This window comes from Brachyhypopomus gauderio, chromosome 5 (assembly GCF_052324685.1).
Source record: "Brachyhypopomus gauderio isolate BG-103 chromosome 5, BGAUD_0.2, whole genome shotgun sequence".
In the NCBI taxonomy this organism is placed as follows: Eukaryota; Metazoa; Chordata; class Actinopteri; order Gymnotiformes; family Hypopomidae; genus Brachyhypopomus; species Brachyhypopomus gauderio.
Window position 1 is genome coordinate 30,364,440 of NC_135215.1, and position 17,564 is coordinate 30,382,003.

The 17,564-nt window shown below is 44.9% G+C and overlaps 2 protein-coding genes across 3 annotated transcripts in view; both read right to left on the reverse strand.

The window, feature by feature from the left end:
- Positions 1-2,373: 2,373 nt before the first annotated feature.
- saxo4 (stabilizer of axonemal microtubules 4) lies at positions 2,374-14,745 on the reverse strand. Its single transcript, XM_077004635.1, has 14 exons — positions 14,582-14,745; positions 10,190-10,375; positions 8,473-8,677; positions 6,113-6,209; positions 5,746-5,863; positions 5,400-5,553; positions 5,161-5,224; positions 4,915-5,015; positions 4,747-4,812; positions 4,503-4,589; positions 3,707-3,781; positions 2,916-3,010; positions 2,520-2,621; positions 2,374-2,433 (listed from the first exon to the last, which is right to left on the reverse strand). Exons 1-14 carry the CDS (start codon positions 14,743-14,745, stop codon positions 2,412-2,414), a joined length of 1,536 nt encoding a protein of 511 aa, XP_076860750.1. The 3' UTR covers positions 2,374-2,411.
- A 1,524-nt stretch (positions 14,746-16,269) lies between these two features.
- LOC143515083 (synaptotagmin-7-like) overlaps positions 16,270-17,564 on the reverse strand; it is a 35,552-nt gene continuing 34,257 nt past the window's right edge. For both annotated transcript variants that reach the window (XM_077007019.1, XM_077007018.1), the window contains one exon: positions 16,270-17,564. This exon is cut by the window's right edge and continues 2,914 nt beyond it. The gene's annotated coding sequence lies outside the window, so the exon portion shown is untranslated.

Below are 17,564 nucleotides of genomic sequence, written 5' to 3' on the forward strand. Positions count from 1 at the left end.
GGGCAGGAGGGGTGGGTGGGGTGGGGGGATTATTACCATTTTCTTACAGTCTACCATAATTCTCTCATATTCCAGTCACACTTAGTCCAGCTGTCTTGTTTGCTTTTTGTCCAGCAGTCTGGTTTAGCGGTGTACCCTCCTCCTTCACGTGATCTCCGCTGCTGAGGGTGTGGTGTTTGAGCCGGGACACAGGGTGCTGTGCCACTGTCACCCCCTTCTCCCACTCTCTGGTTACTGTTGCTTCTTATGGCACAAGCTGTCAAATCCTGCTGGAAAAAGAATGGTTTTTATTCTTGTGATTCAGAATGCAGGACAGGGTTTCTGTGTTTAGATTTTCTAGGAATCAACAGGTCATCAGGGGTAAGGTTTTTGTTACTTGACAATGGACTGCTAATTTGGTTTAGGTACTTTGTCAGGCAGTTTTTTTTTTTGTTGCTCTTCTAGGTTACAGGGAGTGTCTTCTCTCTCTATTTTTATCTCTCTTCAAAGAGTAACATGAAATACATCTATTAAAACATTTATGTAGCTTTGTGCGTCACTGTTATTGTGAGGTGAGGTACCAGGAGCTGAAGATTTGGCATACTCCAGCTGGAAAGAGAAAGGTGTCACAGTGTCCTTTGTCCTTTGCTGGCAGGCTCCAGACAGAATGGTGCAGAATTTCCACAAAAACACAACCGAGCCAAGCAAACGCATATGTGTACTGATCGCTCAACTTTGTAACACATCACAAAGTTGTTAGCATATTCAGAATGGTGAAAAACTATGAACCATGTATCACATGTACATCATAATCAGTATCACTTCTCAAGTCCCAACACAATAACGTAGATTGTAAGGATTTGAAGTATCGAAGCTCAGAATGTCTCTGAGGCACAGGTATGGAGGAGGAGCTAAGTATATGTATATCTCAGTATATGGCTGGGCATGGCTAGATGATTTGCAGCATCACAAATTCACAGAAACTCTGCAAATATGTAAAATACCAACATGCCATGGTGGAGGATCGTTAATGCTTATTAATGTTGCATGTGTTTTCCAGACTGTACTTTACTTATTTTAATTACATTTCCTACGACTCAGTAACCTTAAACCTTGCATTCAAAACAGTGATACACCACCAACTGAAATATGCTAACATGTCTTTTTTTTATTATATTCCATTTTTTTTTGCCTGAGCTCAAATCTGGTGAAGCCCTTCAGCTTCTTAAGATTGTTTTGGCTGGAAGTGTTGGGGTGGCTACAAGCTCTGAAATAGTCCAGATATGTACTGTTAAACTGAACCTCTGCGCTTAATCATTGAGAGCACTAGTTTATACTACTTTCATTCTTGTTGGGTCAGTCACATACCATTCCAGTACCAGGCGGTGAATGAGCAAAAGCAGCCATTCTACACCTCTGAAAGTTTTACGTTTTCACACTTGAGCCACTGACTATACAAGCCCGACCACTAGGAAAGCTGTTTAAAGGAAAGAACGTCAGCATGGTCTGAAGGTTGAATTCCCGGTTGGTGGAGGGGAGGTGCTACAGTTCCCATCGTACTTTAATTCGTGAAATTGTTTCACTCACCAGTCACTTTTTTTTTAAACAAATAGTCTTGCTAACTGCTGACACTGACAGTGACCCTGAAACAGTAGTGATGAGGCACAGGCGTGGTAGTGTGTGTAGTATTGGTGAGTGTATCGGGTACAGCAGTTGTAATGGAACTTGTCAGGGCCGCTGATGGATTTGGAGTGGTCTAGTACCCAAAAGTATCCCCCCAGCAGCAAAGCTAAGGAGAGAACTGACCAGTGATGCATTATGCATGCCAATGGCTACAGATGCTAACGTAAATAAATAAATGCTTTAAGTGAAGTGTGAGTGTACAGTGTATGTAACTATATACAACCGCTTGTTCTTAAAAGTGTGACTTTGGAATACATCTTTTGGACTTCAGAATAAGTCTTTTTGAGGCTCTTTGTTGTTGTTGACAATTATTTTGGCCATGCAATACAACTGCTCCTATGTTTGCCAACTGAATTGGATGTGTGACTATACTCTCTGTGCCTGGCACGCAGTGTGTGTGTGTGTGTGTGTGTGTGTGTGTGTGTGTGTGTGTGTGTGTGTGTGTCACTCCATGCACAGCTGATCGTCCATTCACCAGCTTCATGGGTATGATGTGTTTAAGCAACGCTTCCCATCTCACCAATATTCAATCTGATGTCTATGAGTTCCCACTTCCAAAATGCCCTGTGCTGCACTAAATGAGCATTGGTGGCAGCATGATGTGCTCTGCTAATAACTGGATTTGTTTAGATGAATTTTATTCAATGTGAAAATGTTCATCTTAAGATGATTTAACTATGATGATCAAGAAAAAATATGAACAAGGCATGCTTAAGTCTGCAATTGAACATTTATTGAAAAGATCTCATTTAATATCCACAGAGATTAAACCTGTCAGAGAAGGACAGAGGGAAGGGTGAGTGTGGCAGTTGTGCATGCGATAACACACGAGAGCACGTGCACGTGTCTGCCTGTACCTGTCTGTGTCTCGGCCACTGAATCCACTCGCTCTGTGTCTGGAAATCCCTCCCATCTTCCAGTCTGGCTTAAGTCCTTCCGGGGATGTCGTGGCACAGAATCTGTCAACACATTGTCCAGTACATATTATTTCTAAAGGGTTTACAACCCCTTCAGGTTTTAAGGCGGCGTAGCTATTGTCATGGTGGTAGCATTTGAATGAGAACACTATGACCGAATGTCCACCGTTGGATTTTGATGGGACATTATGAACATTATGGTAGAAGAACCTGTAAAGCAGTAATCTGAAAAAATTAATTCTTAAGTATACTGAGGTAAATGTATTGCATAAACAATCAGAGCCACAGAATCTGTGCTTCTATAGAACATGCATACACACATAAACACAGGCTCACTTGCTCTGGTAGTGTGAGAGGAACTGTAGTGGGTCAGAGGGTGTGTCTGACAGCGTCTTGAGCATCGGGGCGTTGAGCACGTAGCCTGAGGCTTCCTGGAAAACAGCACAACTCACTCGCACACCCTGCTCACTCTGGTCCTGCATATGTAAAACCGGGCTGGGTAGTTTTAGCGGACACGGGCCTTCGTGGCTACAAGGTTTCCTTCCACCTGGGCCGCTGCACATCTGATACAACTAATTGCTTATTTGAAGATTGAGACCAACTGATTAAACAAGGGGAATCGAGTGAGCATCAGCTTGGCTGGAACGGCGAACCTAAAGCCACGCCGGCCCGCTGTGGATGAGCCTGCCAACTGCTGCATGAAGCGTGCTTTACAAAGCCTTATCTTCACACAGATAGCTTCACACTGCTCATCTGTGTGGGCACACCTTCAGCGTTAGATGATAGCATGCATTGCTTGTATGTGGCATGTGGTGTTTTTATCCGAACGTCATTTCTGTCAGTGACACAGGGTAACATCGCCTCAGCTGACAAATGACTGGGAAGGATTGACTTCCAATGTTTTCTACGTGTTTTAAAAACGCTGTTCGATAACTCCTAGACGGTGGCAGAAGTTCGACTCTCGCCGACTCTCAAACAGTTGCAGTCACATATAGCTCCTGGGCTTGTACTGCTGATGCCCCAGCGCATCACAAATGTGGGTGGTGTAAATGAACCAGGTGGGAGGATGAGTGCACGGCGACCCAGACGGGGAGAGGTAGCGGGCGGCAAGATATTGCCTCTTTCACCTTCAGCCCAACAGATCTGCCAGCAGAGAGATGTTCCACCCGCCTGTAGCCAGAAGGACGCTCCAGCTGGGAGGCCTGAGGAAAGAGAGCACACAGTCTCACTGTAGCTTAATGCACCTACTGACCTTTCAACAGAGACAGGGAGGTGGGGGGATGAGGTGTGACAGTAGGCTACGTTTACATGCAGGCTAATAATCCATTAATAATCCAACTAACAGCTCATTGGGAATAGAACATGCCCATAGAACCATGTATTCACTACCCCGACTGGGGCCTTTCTGAGTGCCATTTCTTTCCATATGAATGAAGTTTGGACATGTGCATTTGCATCATAACAAAAATGTTACAACAAGCATCCTGGTGGGAGCCTGTAACTGGTCTCCAGATGATTTTATACTTCAAACTTTAAAAGACGTAAAAAAGACAGATGGCCATGACGTCCGCAATAACACACTGTTTGGACAGTTTATGAGCAAATGAACAGCACCGAGCTTACAGAAACTATTACAGAAATGTAAAATATGTGAATGACAGTGGGTTTACAGGAATTGTAAAAAAAATTTTTTATATGAATTACAGTGGGTTTACAGGAACTGTTATAGAAATATAAAATATGAATGACAGTAGGTTTACAGGAACTGTTAAAGAAATGTAAAATATGAAATGAATGACAGTGAGTTTACAGGAACTGTTGTGTCAAGCTCCCGTTTTTTTACTTAAGTAGGTTAAAGTAGCCAGTGAGAGGGGGAGGCTGAGAGGGGAGAGAGGAAGAGAGGGAGCTGAGGTCTGATCTTACAGGGCATGCCAGGAAATGACGGGCATCTCTGCTGAAGGCCGTCTCTCGCCCAGTCTGAGTGACCCATCTGGGGAACATCTCACTGCCCTGATACAAAAAACACATGCACACACAAACACAAATACACACAAAAAAGGCATCTGTGCCTATCTTGAGAAATAACATGCACGACTACAACTGCACATTTTATGTGTGGTGACGCAGGGCACGATGAGAGAGGCCCAGGAATGATTGAGAGAGGCACCTGAAGGAACGCTGCAGGCAGAAGATCCATCCCTGTCACACTTCTCTGAGTCTGGCCAGCCTCATCCTGCCAGTGAGAGGATCAAACATGAGAAGGTACAAGACAAACAAAATTCATTGAAATCCAGGAGTTGCTGGAAAGTGGTGTTTTTGTTGCTTTGGCACAGACCATGAGAACATTTTGAGGTAGTGACGTGTTATATTTCAGGCCGCTTCCCTTTGTAAACCCACTCTCCTGTTTAGCGCCCACGACCTGATGTTTGCGGCTGACTGTGGCACAAAAGAATAACGTAACACACAATGACATGACAGCAGTGAAGTACATAATGGTGGGGTAGACTACTCCTCATTATTATCTTTATCTTTTTGTTATCATGTAAAGTAATAAGTAAGTAAATGTTCAAGCAAATGTTACCTGAGACTGTCTCCCAGTGAGGAGCATAACTTCCTTTATACTCTGTCTGGCAGGACAATGTTTTCTGAATGAGGAAGAGCGAGAGTGTGTGAGAGAGAGGTGGGCAGGGAGGAGGGAAAGAGTGAAAGGAAGAGAAAGTGAAAAAAAAACAAGCAAGCAAGAGACAATGGAGAAAAGAGGGGGAGATGGAGAGATAGTCACTGAGGCAGAGAGAAGGTGCTCCAGAGGGAGGTTCTCACAGGTCTGGGCTGTGTGTGGAGCTGCAGATAGCCACTCTGTCTGCTCTGTCTGCTCTTCGCTCTGGCACTGGGGAGAGGCTCAGTCCCACTGGGAACAACCAACTGAGGGTAATGCTGCTTAGTCTGGGACTGAAAACTATCTAACAGTGAAACCCTACAGGGAGGGAGGGAGAGAGAGAGAGAGAGAGAGAGAGAGAGAGAGAGAGAGAGAGAGAGAGAGAGAGAGAGAGAGAGAGAGAGAGAGAGAGAGAGAGAGAGAGAGAGAGAGAGAGAGAGAGATGTGGATAAGATTGTGAAAACAGAATCTGGGATCAAAGCCATCAAACACATACCAGCCCTCACTGACCATAGCTTGGGGTTATCTGGCTGGTCAAGGCTGGGTGTGTAGTAGACAGCAGGTCTTAGATTGGCAGAGAAGCCTGTCCCACTGTGATGACCTAAGCATGGTATAAAACCCTTCTTACCTTAAACAAAGAGAAAGGATAAATGAGATTTTAAAAATAAAAATGGAATTTAGCACGTAATTCATTTCACTTCAAATAACTGCAGACATGTCTTATCCCAAAGAAAGTAAAAAATAATAATAGGAATGTATGCCAGTAATTTTCTCTCACAGTTCTGTTCTGAATAATAATGATGTAAAAAAACATCAAATTTTTGACAGCCAAAAACCCGGAGAACTAAATCTCCTAGGTGCATAGACCTCTCCTCACCATAGTCCTGTTCGTAGGATGTGCAGTACAGACTGAGCGCCGTGTTAGTCCGTCGTCCGTCTGGTTTTCCTCTGAAGGCTTGGTTATATCCTGCGACCTACTCATCGCCTACTAAAACAATAGGCGTACGAACCACGACACGCAACACGACGAACTCTCCTCGACACGATGCAGCCACTGAAAAACTCACTGTAATATGGCATATACGGTCAGGGTCATTTAAAACCCTGTTATCGTAGCTAAAACAAAATAGCAAAGGGTGAGCTATTATCGCAGCTGCATTACAAACACAAATTCTTGAAACACAGTGTCATTTTACTCGTAATTAATATGACCGTAATTCTTTTTTCATGCTGTATTACAATATCTTGATGAGTCTATAATCTCTGCAGAAGTTATATGCTACTTTATTTATGGCCAAATGACATACCTGTACAACAACTTGAGTTGTTATTGTGAGAACCATCTTGGCGTCACAAAAACACTGTTACCAAGGCGATCATTGTGCGCTCACAAGGGCAAACGGGTTTATGTCATACATTAAGGAAGTCGGATGCTGTGTGGCGAAGAAAAGACGACCGACTGCTGACACGTTTGTCTTTTATTTGGAGTGAGGGTGGGGTCTTTTAAAAGTCAGCCTGTGACAGACTTTCTGTTACTACGCTAAATATAGACATATTTTTCGACATAAAATAGGGTAAGGCATCGTGGATGTTCTCTCGGCATATTTGATATTTTAACGTGACGTCATATGCCTACTGTTAGTTTTTCTGCAAAGTCTCTTGGTTTGCCTTGGTTCACCTTGCTAAAAAACTATAGTTTATATCAGTTTTAACCACAAGATGGCGTTGTTATTCTACGAAGAATCAGGGTTCCTTCGGTTTAAGAAAGCTGGGGTTAGTGTTCACTTTCTTCCTCTGCTTGTCCTTTGTTTAAATTCACTGTGACGTAAAATCGAAACCGCATAATATTACGAAACCACTGGGTGAAGGCGAGTTTGCCTGCGTCTACTTTAGCATGAGCCCATACCCATACCCATACCCAGCGACACTTATTTGCCTCTGTGCTGGATGTGAATTGGAACAGTGGCACTAAGATAAGTGCTGCAACTGGATTAAAGCAGGCAAAAATGACACTGACATTTAAAGTAAAACGAGCAGACACAGCCAAAGCATCAGTCAGAACCAACTATTATTTAGCAATAGGAAACAACCTATGGTGGAAGACCACGGTCCAGTGCTGTCAAGTTACCTAAAGACTCCTTACAATTAAGAATAAATAATCATTTAAAACAAACAAAAACACATCTGTCTAGGATAGATAGATACAGGTGTCAGGGAATACCAAAACGCACCATCTTGATCCCCGATAAAGTTGCAGTGCCCTTTGGAACAGAAGGCAGGTTACAGTTAAGCACTTAAAAAAAGCACATTGACACAGGAGACAAAGGTTAACCTGTTTTAGCAAAATTGAAAAAAGTAAAGTGGAAAAATGAAGTGTTCATGATCCGTAACACACCAACGTCATCCATGAAACGCAGATATGGACTCTTGACTGCTAGAGGGAACGTATTTCGTGCTTTTACTGCTAATGGGACTGCCAGTGAGCAGCAGGATTAATGATGGAGAATACAGACCCGTCTGAACTACTCGGACCCAATGCAAATCACATCCCTCCAAACTCACTGAACCGTGTAAACAGTGATTGAAACTTACTACATAGCATATCTAATTTTGTTTAAAATGTTCTACACCCATAAACTGCCATCTTCTTGACTGGCCAAATCAGTTTATTATTAAAGACAAAACAAAGTAAAATGTTCTGGGGTATAAACCTTACATCACCACTGTCTGGAGATGAATGTTGGGCCAGAGACTTCAGGCAGTGATAGGCTACAGAAGATTTGTCCAAAAAAGTACTAATTGGATGGACATGGTTGTATAATTATGTATTGACTTCATGGGGAAACTATGCAGAAAGTATGTGATTCCTATGTGGTTCTAATTATATACTGACAAATACCTTCACATTAAAGCTAGCAATTTGCACTTCCAACTCGCAGTCATTATTTCATTATTTTATTACATATCATTATGTCATCCAGTGTGAGGGCCAACACAACAAACAGAATTTCGTTAATTACTTACAGCATTCTGTGATATTGAAGAGCCTACTCCGATTAGCACGGTTTCACCCCCATTGGACAGGCTACTGACACATGGATCTTATTGGAAAGGCGTCTAGAAAGGGCGATTTTAATGCTAGCATGTCCTATTAACAATGCCCAGTGTGTCATTACTGTGGCCACAATGCTTCCTTTTTGCTGTTAACTCTCCACTCACACATTAATCCACCGTCACCTTCACTGCCAGAGGCCCTCCTGCCTTCGCCACCTCAAGCCAGCAGAACCCCTCCCTCCTGCGGGGCAGGCGGTCACCGTGCCGCGGCCGGCACGCGCGGCGATATCGAGCGGCGCGTGTCGGCTTGGCTGCCCTCGTGCACCGCACCATTAGTGAGTGTGCTCGAGCGCCGCAGTGACGTGACTGATGGCGGCGCTCACACAACCTTCACAGCCACACAACAACAAACACGGTACACTCTTGGTTATCTAAGGCGGCGGAGTTGACGTGAGGACAACCGAACGCCAATGTTCTGAGATGGTGCTGAGCTACGGGACAGGGCGGCTGATGATCCCATACAGAGGCCCGTGGGGTTTCTATGAAGGAGTGTAATTGCAGTTCTGTGGACTTATTGACCTAAATACCCTAAGTGAAAGGCTCACCTAAGACTCACTTTTTTAAATCCCCTCACATTTTTGGACCCCTAGCTGGTCTACTACATTAAGCACACCAGCAGCATTATAAGAACAATTCATGAAAGTAATCATTTTAAATATGGTGGTTAGATTGCCCCTTTAAGTGTAAAATCTTTGCGGTATTTAGTGGTAGTAGGCCCCATACCTGAATTGTACACCGTCCAGTTTGTGAAATGATTTTCATTTTTTATGAGATCCATCATAGTTTTCATTGAACATTTGTCCACAATGTATGGTGACTTTTATTGTCTGTGTGTTGTTATTGATTTCCTGCATGTTTAATAGTAGGTGTCACATATCTTTATTTCCCTACTGGAGCAGGAAACAGTGTTGAGGTTTGGCGGACATTAATTGAAGATGACTGTAGGTTCCAAGCACTCTCCCTGTAGCTGTCCTTTCTTAGCTGTGGTGTGCTATTTCCCAAATGGCTTAGGCCAATGTTCCTCATCCCAGCAGTTAACAAAGACACTCCAGGCCTAGAAACCTACCAGGTGCCTCAGAATGGTTTCCATAAGTATAGCCATTTGAGACTGCCCTGTCTGCAAATGAACTCCAGACTTCAGCCCAGGAACTACAACACCCATGAGGCACTTGTTTACTCAGAGAGTGAGCAGTTTCCACAGTATGGTGGAAAGCAGGAGCTGTAGCAGGTTCTGCAGTGTTTTGGGAAGCAACCTTGGAGTTAACATTCTCCACCGCTGCTGTGCTCATATCAATCTTTTCCTCTTTTGTGCATGTGAGCTGAAGTTTGGAAGCAGACCTGTCATAGTAAATCAATCATCCTCTGATTGTTTGGCTCATAACCAGTCAGAGGCAGTAAAGCTGCTGTTTATGCTGTCATATCCACCTCCTGCTCTCTCTCTCTCTCTCTCTCTCTCTCTCTCTCTCCCTCATCTTTTATTAGCTGTTCTTCCTCTCGTTTTCCACCAGTGAATTTCACAACAGCTTCACATATTTGTGTCTTTCCCTCCTGTTAACTTTACCCTGCTACTTCCTGCATCGTACAGCATCATTGACGTGGCGAACTGTGTTCTTCATCCACACCAAACTTGTTTTCCTCAGTGTTAACTTTTGTTCTCGTGTTTTTTCAGTTTTCTTTTCCCTTGTCATGTTTGCTCCCCCCTCTTTGTCTCTTCCAATTTCTCTCCTGACTGTCTCTCCTGGAGGTTTGCTGGTAGACAAATCCTGTGTGTGTGAGTGTGGGTGAATGAGTGTGTGAGCTTGTGTGTTTGTGTGTGGACTCCACAGTTGTTTTATTTCACATTTTCACAAGGCGCATCACAGCAAGGCATGGAACATTCTCTTCCTTTCCTCCACGCTGCAGGGCGGGGACGAGGTCGCCAGCCATCAGACGCATCCCTACTCCATGTGTCTGGCTGTGGAACGCAAGAATCCGTGTCTCACTTTCCTCTCCCAAACATAGCAGCTCTTGCTTCTGCAAATGAGATCTGGATAATAAGCAGAGAAATGAGGAGAAAAAAACATTGGGGAGCAAAAGCAGATAAGTAGAAATCCTGTAGCGGTGGAGAGGGCTGGGGGATTTGAGGATAAAGGTGTGCATGGAGTGAGTCTAATAATAGTGCACTGTGATGTAAGCAGGAGCTCCCGCCGTGTTGGGTGGGACTGGCCGTCTGCTGTGGTTCAGGAAAGGACAACGGTTCGGTCCCTGTCTGCAGGAGCCTGGCACACTGTGTGTGTGTGTGTGTGTGTGTGTCTGTATGTCTTCGAGCACAATTACCACTTCTTCTCTGCGCACCTGCATAGCCGGTCAATACTGACTGCATGTTGGAGCTTGGGCTCTTTGCAGCAGTCAGAAGAGCTCTCACCTACACAGGTACAGAACCTGCTGCCCAGTCGCTTTAACATGCATGTACACAGACACACGTGAGCATGTACACACACACACACACACACACACACACACACACACACACACACACACACAAATAGCAACTAATGAGCTGTTTGTTTTCACAGAAAATGTGCTATACTCACATACACAGAGGCAGTGCCACACTATAACAAATTAATATGCCATGCTGAAATGAATAACACGCTCACTTTTAATATTGGCTGAGCATGACCAATGGGTTCAAATGCATTACTCTCCGGAGTGATACATGACATATCACTAGCACTGCATTACTCTGCGGAGTGATCCAGAGCATAAAACTAGCACTATATTACTCTGCGGAGTGATACATAGCATATCACTAGCACTGCATTACTTTTTGAGTGATATAGGGCATTGCATTAGCAGTACATTGGTTTGCAAATGTTTGATTACTGTGTATTTACAGAAGAACAAGAAAATCAATAAACTGCACTTTAAAATGAAGAGTCATGCATGAATAAGCCTGTTGTGTTTATTTTTGTACATAATGAATATTTGGTGCTGCATGTTTGGGGGGGCAAAGCACAAATATCTGTTACACTGTTACAGTCGAGCACATCCAATCAATCAACTCGTACTGAAAAATGCATAAAACACACCATAACGGCACATGTACAAATTATTATTATTTTTTATTTTATTTTTAACTTAGAACATAGTAAGAGCTCAGCTCCATAGTTCCACCCACCCCACACACCCAAACACACAGAGGGGTGGAGTCAAACAGGAAAACATAGATCGACCAATTAAATCACAGTCCGCTCGGCCAAAAAAAACAGGAGAGGCAGAAACAAACGGGAACGCTTAACGTTAGTAAATCTGGGCGGAGCTTACAAACACCTCAGACCCCCCCCCCCACCCCAGACCACACCCCAGACCACACAGCTGAGAGAACTAACCCCAGTCAGTGTTAGAGATGCTAGCATAGTGGTTGTTTACAGGAACAGGACATGGAGTTCGGGATTGTGGGATGATTCCTCATCCCATTTTCAACTACTTGATCTGATTTTTCATAGATTTTTTTTAACGAAATGTATGACGATTCGGGGTGATCGACTGGGTGTGGAGTGGTGTGGGAGTACTGTGGTGTATGGACTGAATCAGCCCAGAACTAAACTTACATTCTTGTAAAGAAAGACACACCCACCCGCACACACTTACAAACACAACCATACAACAGCAAACAGAAATACATATAGGCAGATGCTGGAATGTTTTTTTGGAGGTCTTGAATGAATAAGGTATGAGAGAGTGGTTTGAACATGGGTCTTAGTAATAGCCCATGTTGCCAGTGTAAAGCCAAGATGGTTTTGGGCAGCACCATCATACCTTAGTTCCGTCTTCATGCATTTGCCAGCACAGATGCCAAAGGAGATTCTTATACACAGCATACTTAGCAAAAAGTGACTGATCACTGCACTTTCATTTGACAGGGTGTTGGCAACAGGTTGATATGTAGAGCGGAAGACAGCAGGAGAAAGACGTGGCGTGGAGCGGGAGTGCTGGCCTCTGCTACAGAAGTGCTTCATCCACTTACACACGCACTCACAACGCACATACAGTGATGCTCATCAGGGAAGCAAGCTAGCGGGACACACATCTGTGCCATGTTCTAGAAGACGCACGCATCACACACTCACAGTCACACACACACACACACACACTCACAGTCACACACACACACACACACTCCCACAGTTCCTCTCTGCGTTCCCATGCACTCTCCTGGGTGCCTGAACCTTGCTGTGTTCATCAAACAAACAACAAAGAACCCATACAAAGTATTAAACAATAAACAACACAGACCCTTCGATGCCATCCAATAATTTATAAAACAAAAGATGACAATGAAAGGAAAGTCAGAATAGAAAAAGAAACTGTGCCACTGTGAGGTTGTACAGGCAGTATGACCTCAGTAACTGGCTTCAGAATGCTTCTACACAGCTGACTCGTTTACTCTACCATTTATATATACTGGGTGCCCTTGGCAGGCGGCTAAAATCTATACAGTACTCTCATTTTTCATATATTTATCATTTTTTACACTATACAAAGTTGGCAAAAATACAGAAATCCATGAAATCAGATTGTACACATTACATCCAAGTGCTGAACAGTCTCCACTGGAGCTGAAGGGAGGTTGTGAGAACCTGAGAGAGGACCACAGAGAAGAAGGCGAAAGACCTGAACCCATTTCCTGCTCAACAGCCAATCACAATGCATCCTATAACTGTACTGCTGAACAACCGGGTATGTTAGACTGGCCATGTAACTTTACACATTAAAACATATATTAAAACATATTAAAAGATATATATTATATATATATAATAAACTTTAATATATAACACATACTGACATAACGGATATAGTGTTTCCCAGCATGGCTGAGTCTGTTCTTATTTCTACTGGTAAAACAGCAAAGCAGGTGCTGATTATAATGTGGGGATGTACATGGGGAGGGGGGTTTGGGACTGAAGTGATGGCTGATGAGGAGGGTGAGTAATTCTCAGAGGGCGTATTCCCTAACGCTCTCTATGACTCAGGCCACATCAGCCAGACTGCAGACGGCAGCTCTGGGCGTACCAAGAAAACCTGAGAACAAGAGCAGAGGAAGAGCGATCGAACTTGAAGGAAGAGACGAAAAAGTTTCAGGCAGAGACGCACAAGAGGTGGGCGGGTTGGATGGCGGGTCGTCCTGGCCAATCACGCGGTGGGAAACAGCATATGGAGAACAGAGAGGGGTATGTCCTACACACGCCGAACAAAATGTGACAGTGCGTGTATGGGTGGGGTAAAGGAAGCAAAGACTTACCCTGCTGTCGTTCTGGCTGTTTTAACTACAATCAGCCTTCATCATCAGTTTTCTTGACCATGTCTTGTATCTGTGTGTGTGTGTGTATGTGTGTGTGTGTGTGTGTGTGTGTGTGTGTGTGTGTGTGTGTGTGTGTGTGTGTGTGTGTGTGTATCCCATTTCTTCCCTGAAACACGGTCGCCAATACCTCGCTCTCTCTCCCAGCCCAGTTCTAAAACTTTGGCACCTTCTCTCTTTCTCCATCTCTCTACCTCTCTTCCTCTCTCTCTTTCTCCCTCTTTTTAATGTTCCTGCTCACTTGTTCCCACAACCTTTCCTCCTGAATACAGTGGACATTAAATGCCCTTGATCAAGAAGGGCGTATCATCGTAACTCTCCTATTCTTCATCAGCAATTATCAGTAATATGTTTAATCTTCATTGTTACAAGTGGCAAATGAAAACATCTTTGTACAACCATATTTTTCTTCAACTGTTTGCAACAATTTATCAATTATTTACAGAAAAAAGATTTGCAAAAAAGGCGGGGCCTTATTGTACCCCGTTTTCTTCATATTTTATAAAGAAACAAACTCAAATTAAGAACACCTACTGCAGCACACACACACAAACACTTATACACAGACCAACAGTCGAATGTGAACAGAAAAAGAACAGCTATTATTACTCTTATTGTAATCGTTTATGTTCAGTCAGGATCCCGTGCACAGGAAGCCTGACTGGGAGGACTCACAGCAGCCCGTGGCTTACACTTGAATCAGCTAAAGAGGAGAGCAGATGGAGGCTGGGACTAGACTGACAGACACCGACACACACAGAGAGAGTGACAGAGAGAGAGAGGAGGGAGAGAGAGAGAGAGAGAGAGAGAGAGAGAGAGAGAGAGAGAGAGAGAGAGAGAGAGAGCGAGTGAGCAGGGGTGCCTGAGCGACTCAAGGATTTCCATCACCTGATGGTGGGCCGGGCCTTGCTGGACGTCTCAGCCCCCAGCACGGGGTTAAACGGCACTCCATTAGCCTCGCTCCCAGTGGCAGCCGGGCAGCAGGGGATTAGAAGCCTGATCCCCGGGGAGGCTGGCCCGGCCCATGAGGGTGGGGCTCGGATCAGCACCATCAGCCACGAAATGAGGAAAAAACGCGAACCGCCGTTTGTATTTCATGTCGGTCGGGTCTGGAGCGAGGGCCGAGGCCCCCAGAGGAGGGGGGACCACTGCACAGACCGGAGCTCCACACGGCCCTCAGGAAGTCCACCAGGAGGTGCCCTGACCTTTACAGCTAATACAATTCGAATTATTGGTACAGGCAGAGTGCGAGAGAGAGGGAGAGCGAGAGAGAAAGGGAGTGAGAGAGAGAGAAAGAGAGAAGGAGATGCAGCAAGCCAGGAACTCTGAGTAAACACATGGGCTCAGAGCAGGCTGGGGAATTATCCCGTTATTCTGGCTCGGCTGTTCTGAGCTCCGTGATCTCCCCTCTCGCACTCCCCCCTCTAACAGTCCCCCCCTCCTCCTCTCCTCTCTCCTCTCTCCCCATCTCGTCATGCCCGTTTAATGATAAATGTCCATTGACAGCTGGTAAAACAACTCTTATCTGGAGCAGCTAACCCATGACCCTGCCATGTGACGTAGTCCACTGGCAAGAGGGGAATGGGTTCCTGGCAGCTAAGAAACCCCTGTCTCACTGTCTCCTCCTCTCTTAGTCTATCTTCTCTTCATCTCCTCACATCTGGGCTCCAGTGCGTCGCATCACTATCGGCCGTGACGCCCGAGCTTCAAGATCCACGTTGAGGACTAGTGGCGAGTGGCCTTCTGAGAATGCGTATTCCTCACATAAGAACACAAGACTAGGGAGCACGTGTCTGTCTGTGTGTTTGCTATGTTTAGCTTAGATTGCCAGACCACTGTCGACCCAGAGGCCAAACATAGGGACAGAGTCTAACAAGCCCATAATGCAGTGTGACATCTGAGACACTTACTGTCACAACAACCTACTTCACACACACACACACACACACACACACACACACACACACACACACACACACACACACACACACACACACACACACACACACACACACACACACAGGAGGTCTGTTCAACATAATCAAGGAACCTACATCACTGTAATGCAAAATGTCACTCAACAAGACAGGCCTACCTACTCCTATACATCAGTGCATTCAGACTTTACATGAGTACTCTGTACATATACCTGTAGAAGTCCTGGCAGTAATAATAATAATAGGAGTCACACAGTTCAGTTCAATACAGGCAGTGTTTAACCAGTTATCATACACACACACCCCCAGGGCAGTGTTTAACTAGCTTAAAATACAAGCGCACACACAAAGGCAGTGTTTAACTAGCTTAAACACCCACACTCATACACACAAAGGCAGTATTATCTAGCTTCAACACATACACACATGCACACACACGTGCACTCACACACTCTCGAGGCAGTGTTTAATCATTAGAGCAGCTGTCCTGCTCACACAGAGGCAGTTTTTAATCGCTCGGGCAGCTGTCTTTAGCTACATATAATGGGGAAAGAAGGAGATGAGATTAGATGTTCTGCTGGATAGGCAGTACTCCACACAGACCCCCCGCCCCACCCCACACCCCCACCCACACACGGCTACCCCTCCACCAGCGCCTTCTGACGACACCGGAAACAAACACTGGAACAAGTGGACAAGTGCAGAGGGAACTTTGCTCTCCGATGATGTTATTAAAACTAAATATGGAAAAAAGTCCAAGAAACGGAGCGTTTATTCATTCACTGGCTCTAACGCCCGGACAAGGACAGCAGCTTCGGACGAGGCCAAACGGATCAGAGCTCTCGCGGGGAAAGCCTGGAGCAGACCCAGAACACCCAGGACAGACATGACAGACAGGACACCATGTCAGACAGGACGCCCAGGACAGCGGCATAAGCTCAAGAAGAATGCTCTAGCTGCCTATCCAAAATCTCCATGACAGCCTGTTTCCAAAGAAAGCCGTGCACAAGCACACATACGTCCACCACATTATCTACATACAAAATAAATAGCACAAAGAATATACAACATAATTGTAGTGATAATACAAAATTACACCATACAAATACAAATCCACTGGTCACCATTACTGTACATACACTAGTGAAAAGAGACAGACATACAGAACTGATCTATACTCTATAGACCTTATCAAAGGAACTACTGCATTTATTTTTGCCTTTATATCTTCACCCAGTAACCAATTTTCTACTGTGTCTTACAGCCCCCTTGTGTAGGAATGGACTTAATTTAATTTGGTTGTGTATTCCATTCTCCTGTAGCAGTGATAGGTAATCTTTGGTGGTCCATCATGCTTTTGATGCTGACCAGCTTTGTTTTGTACCTCTTTGTGCCTCTACGTGCCTCTACAAGGCAGTAGTTGCCTGATAAATCGTCTGTGAGAGTTAAGGTGCTGGGTTTGGTGGCTGAGGTAGAAGACCACGCTCACAGGCCTGCCCTGGGCGCTCTCTGGTCTCCAGTACCTCGGTGAAAGCAACCAGGAACATCTGAAGACTGTGTCCTAGATGTCCTCGTGGATAGTAACTGCGCTCCGTGCCGCCATGTCCATGTGAGGGTGTTGTCCTGCCTACCTCAGAACCACACGCCCCTGGTTAATATACGACTGCAGCTAACAGCACCACTAAACCACACCTCCTTCCTTGATTGACACCCGATGAAGTATCTCGGAATTCTCATGATCTGCATTCTGTCTGGTCTAGATGTAATGACTGTGGTGCGTTTGTCTCAACGCTGACATGTGGATGACATGTGGATGACATGTGGATACGTGTGTTTTACTGCTACCTGAGCTTACACTGGAGGCCACGCCTCTGACCTCACTCACTGCATCATGGGAAATTAGAGCTGGCAGGCCCTGTGCTCCCGCCTGACAG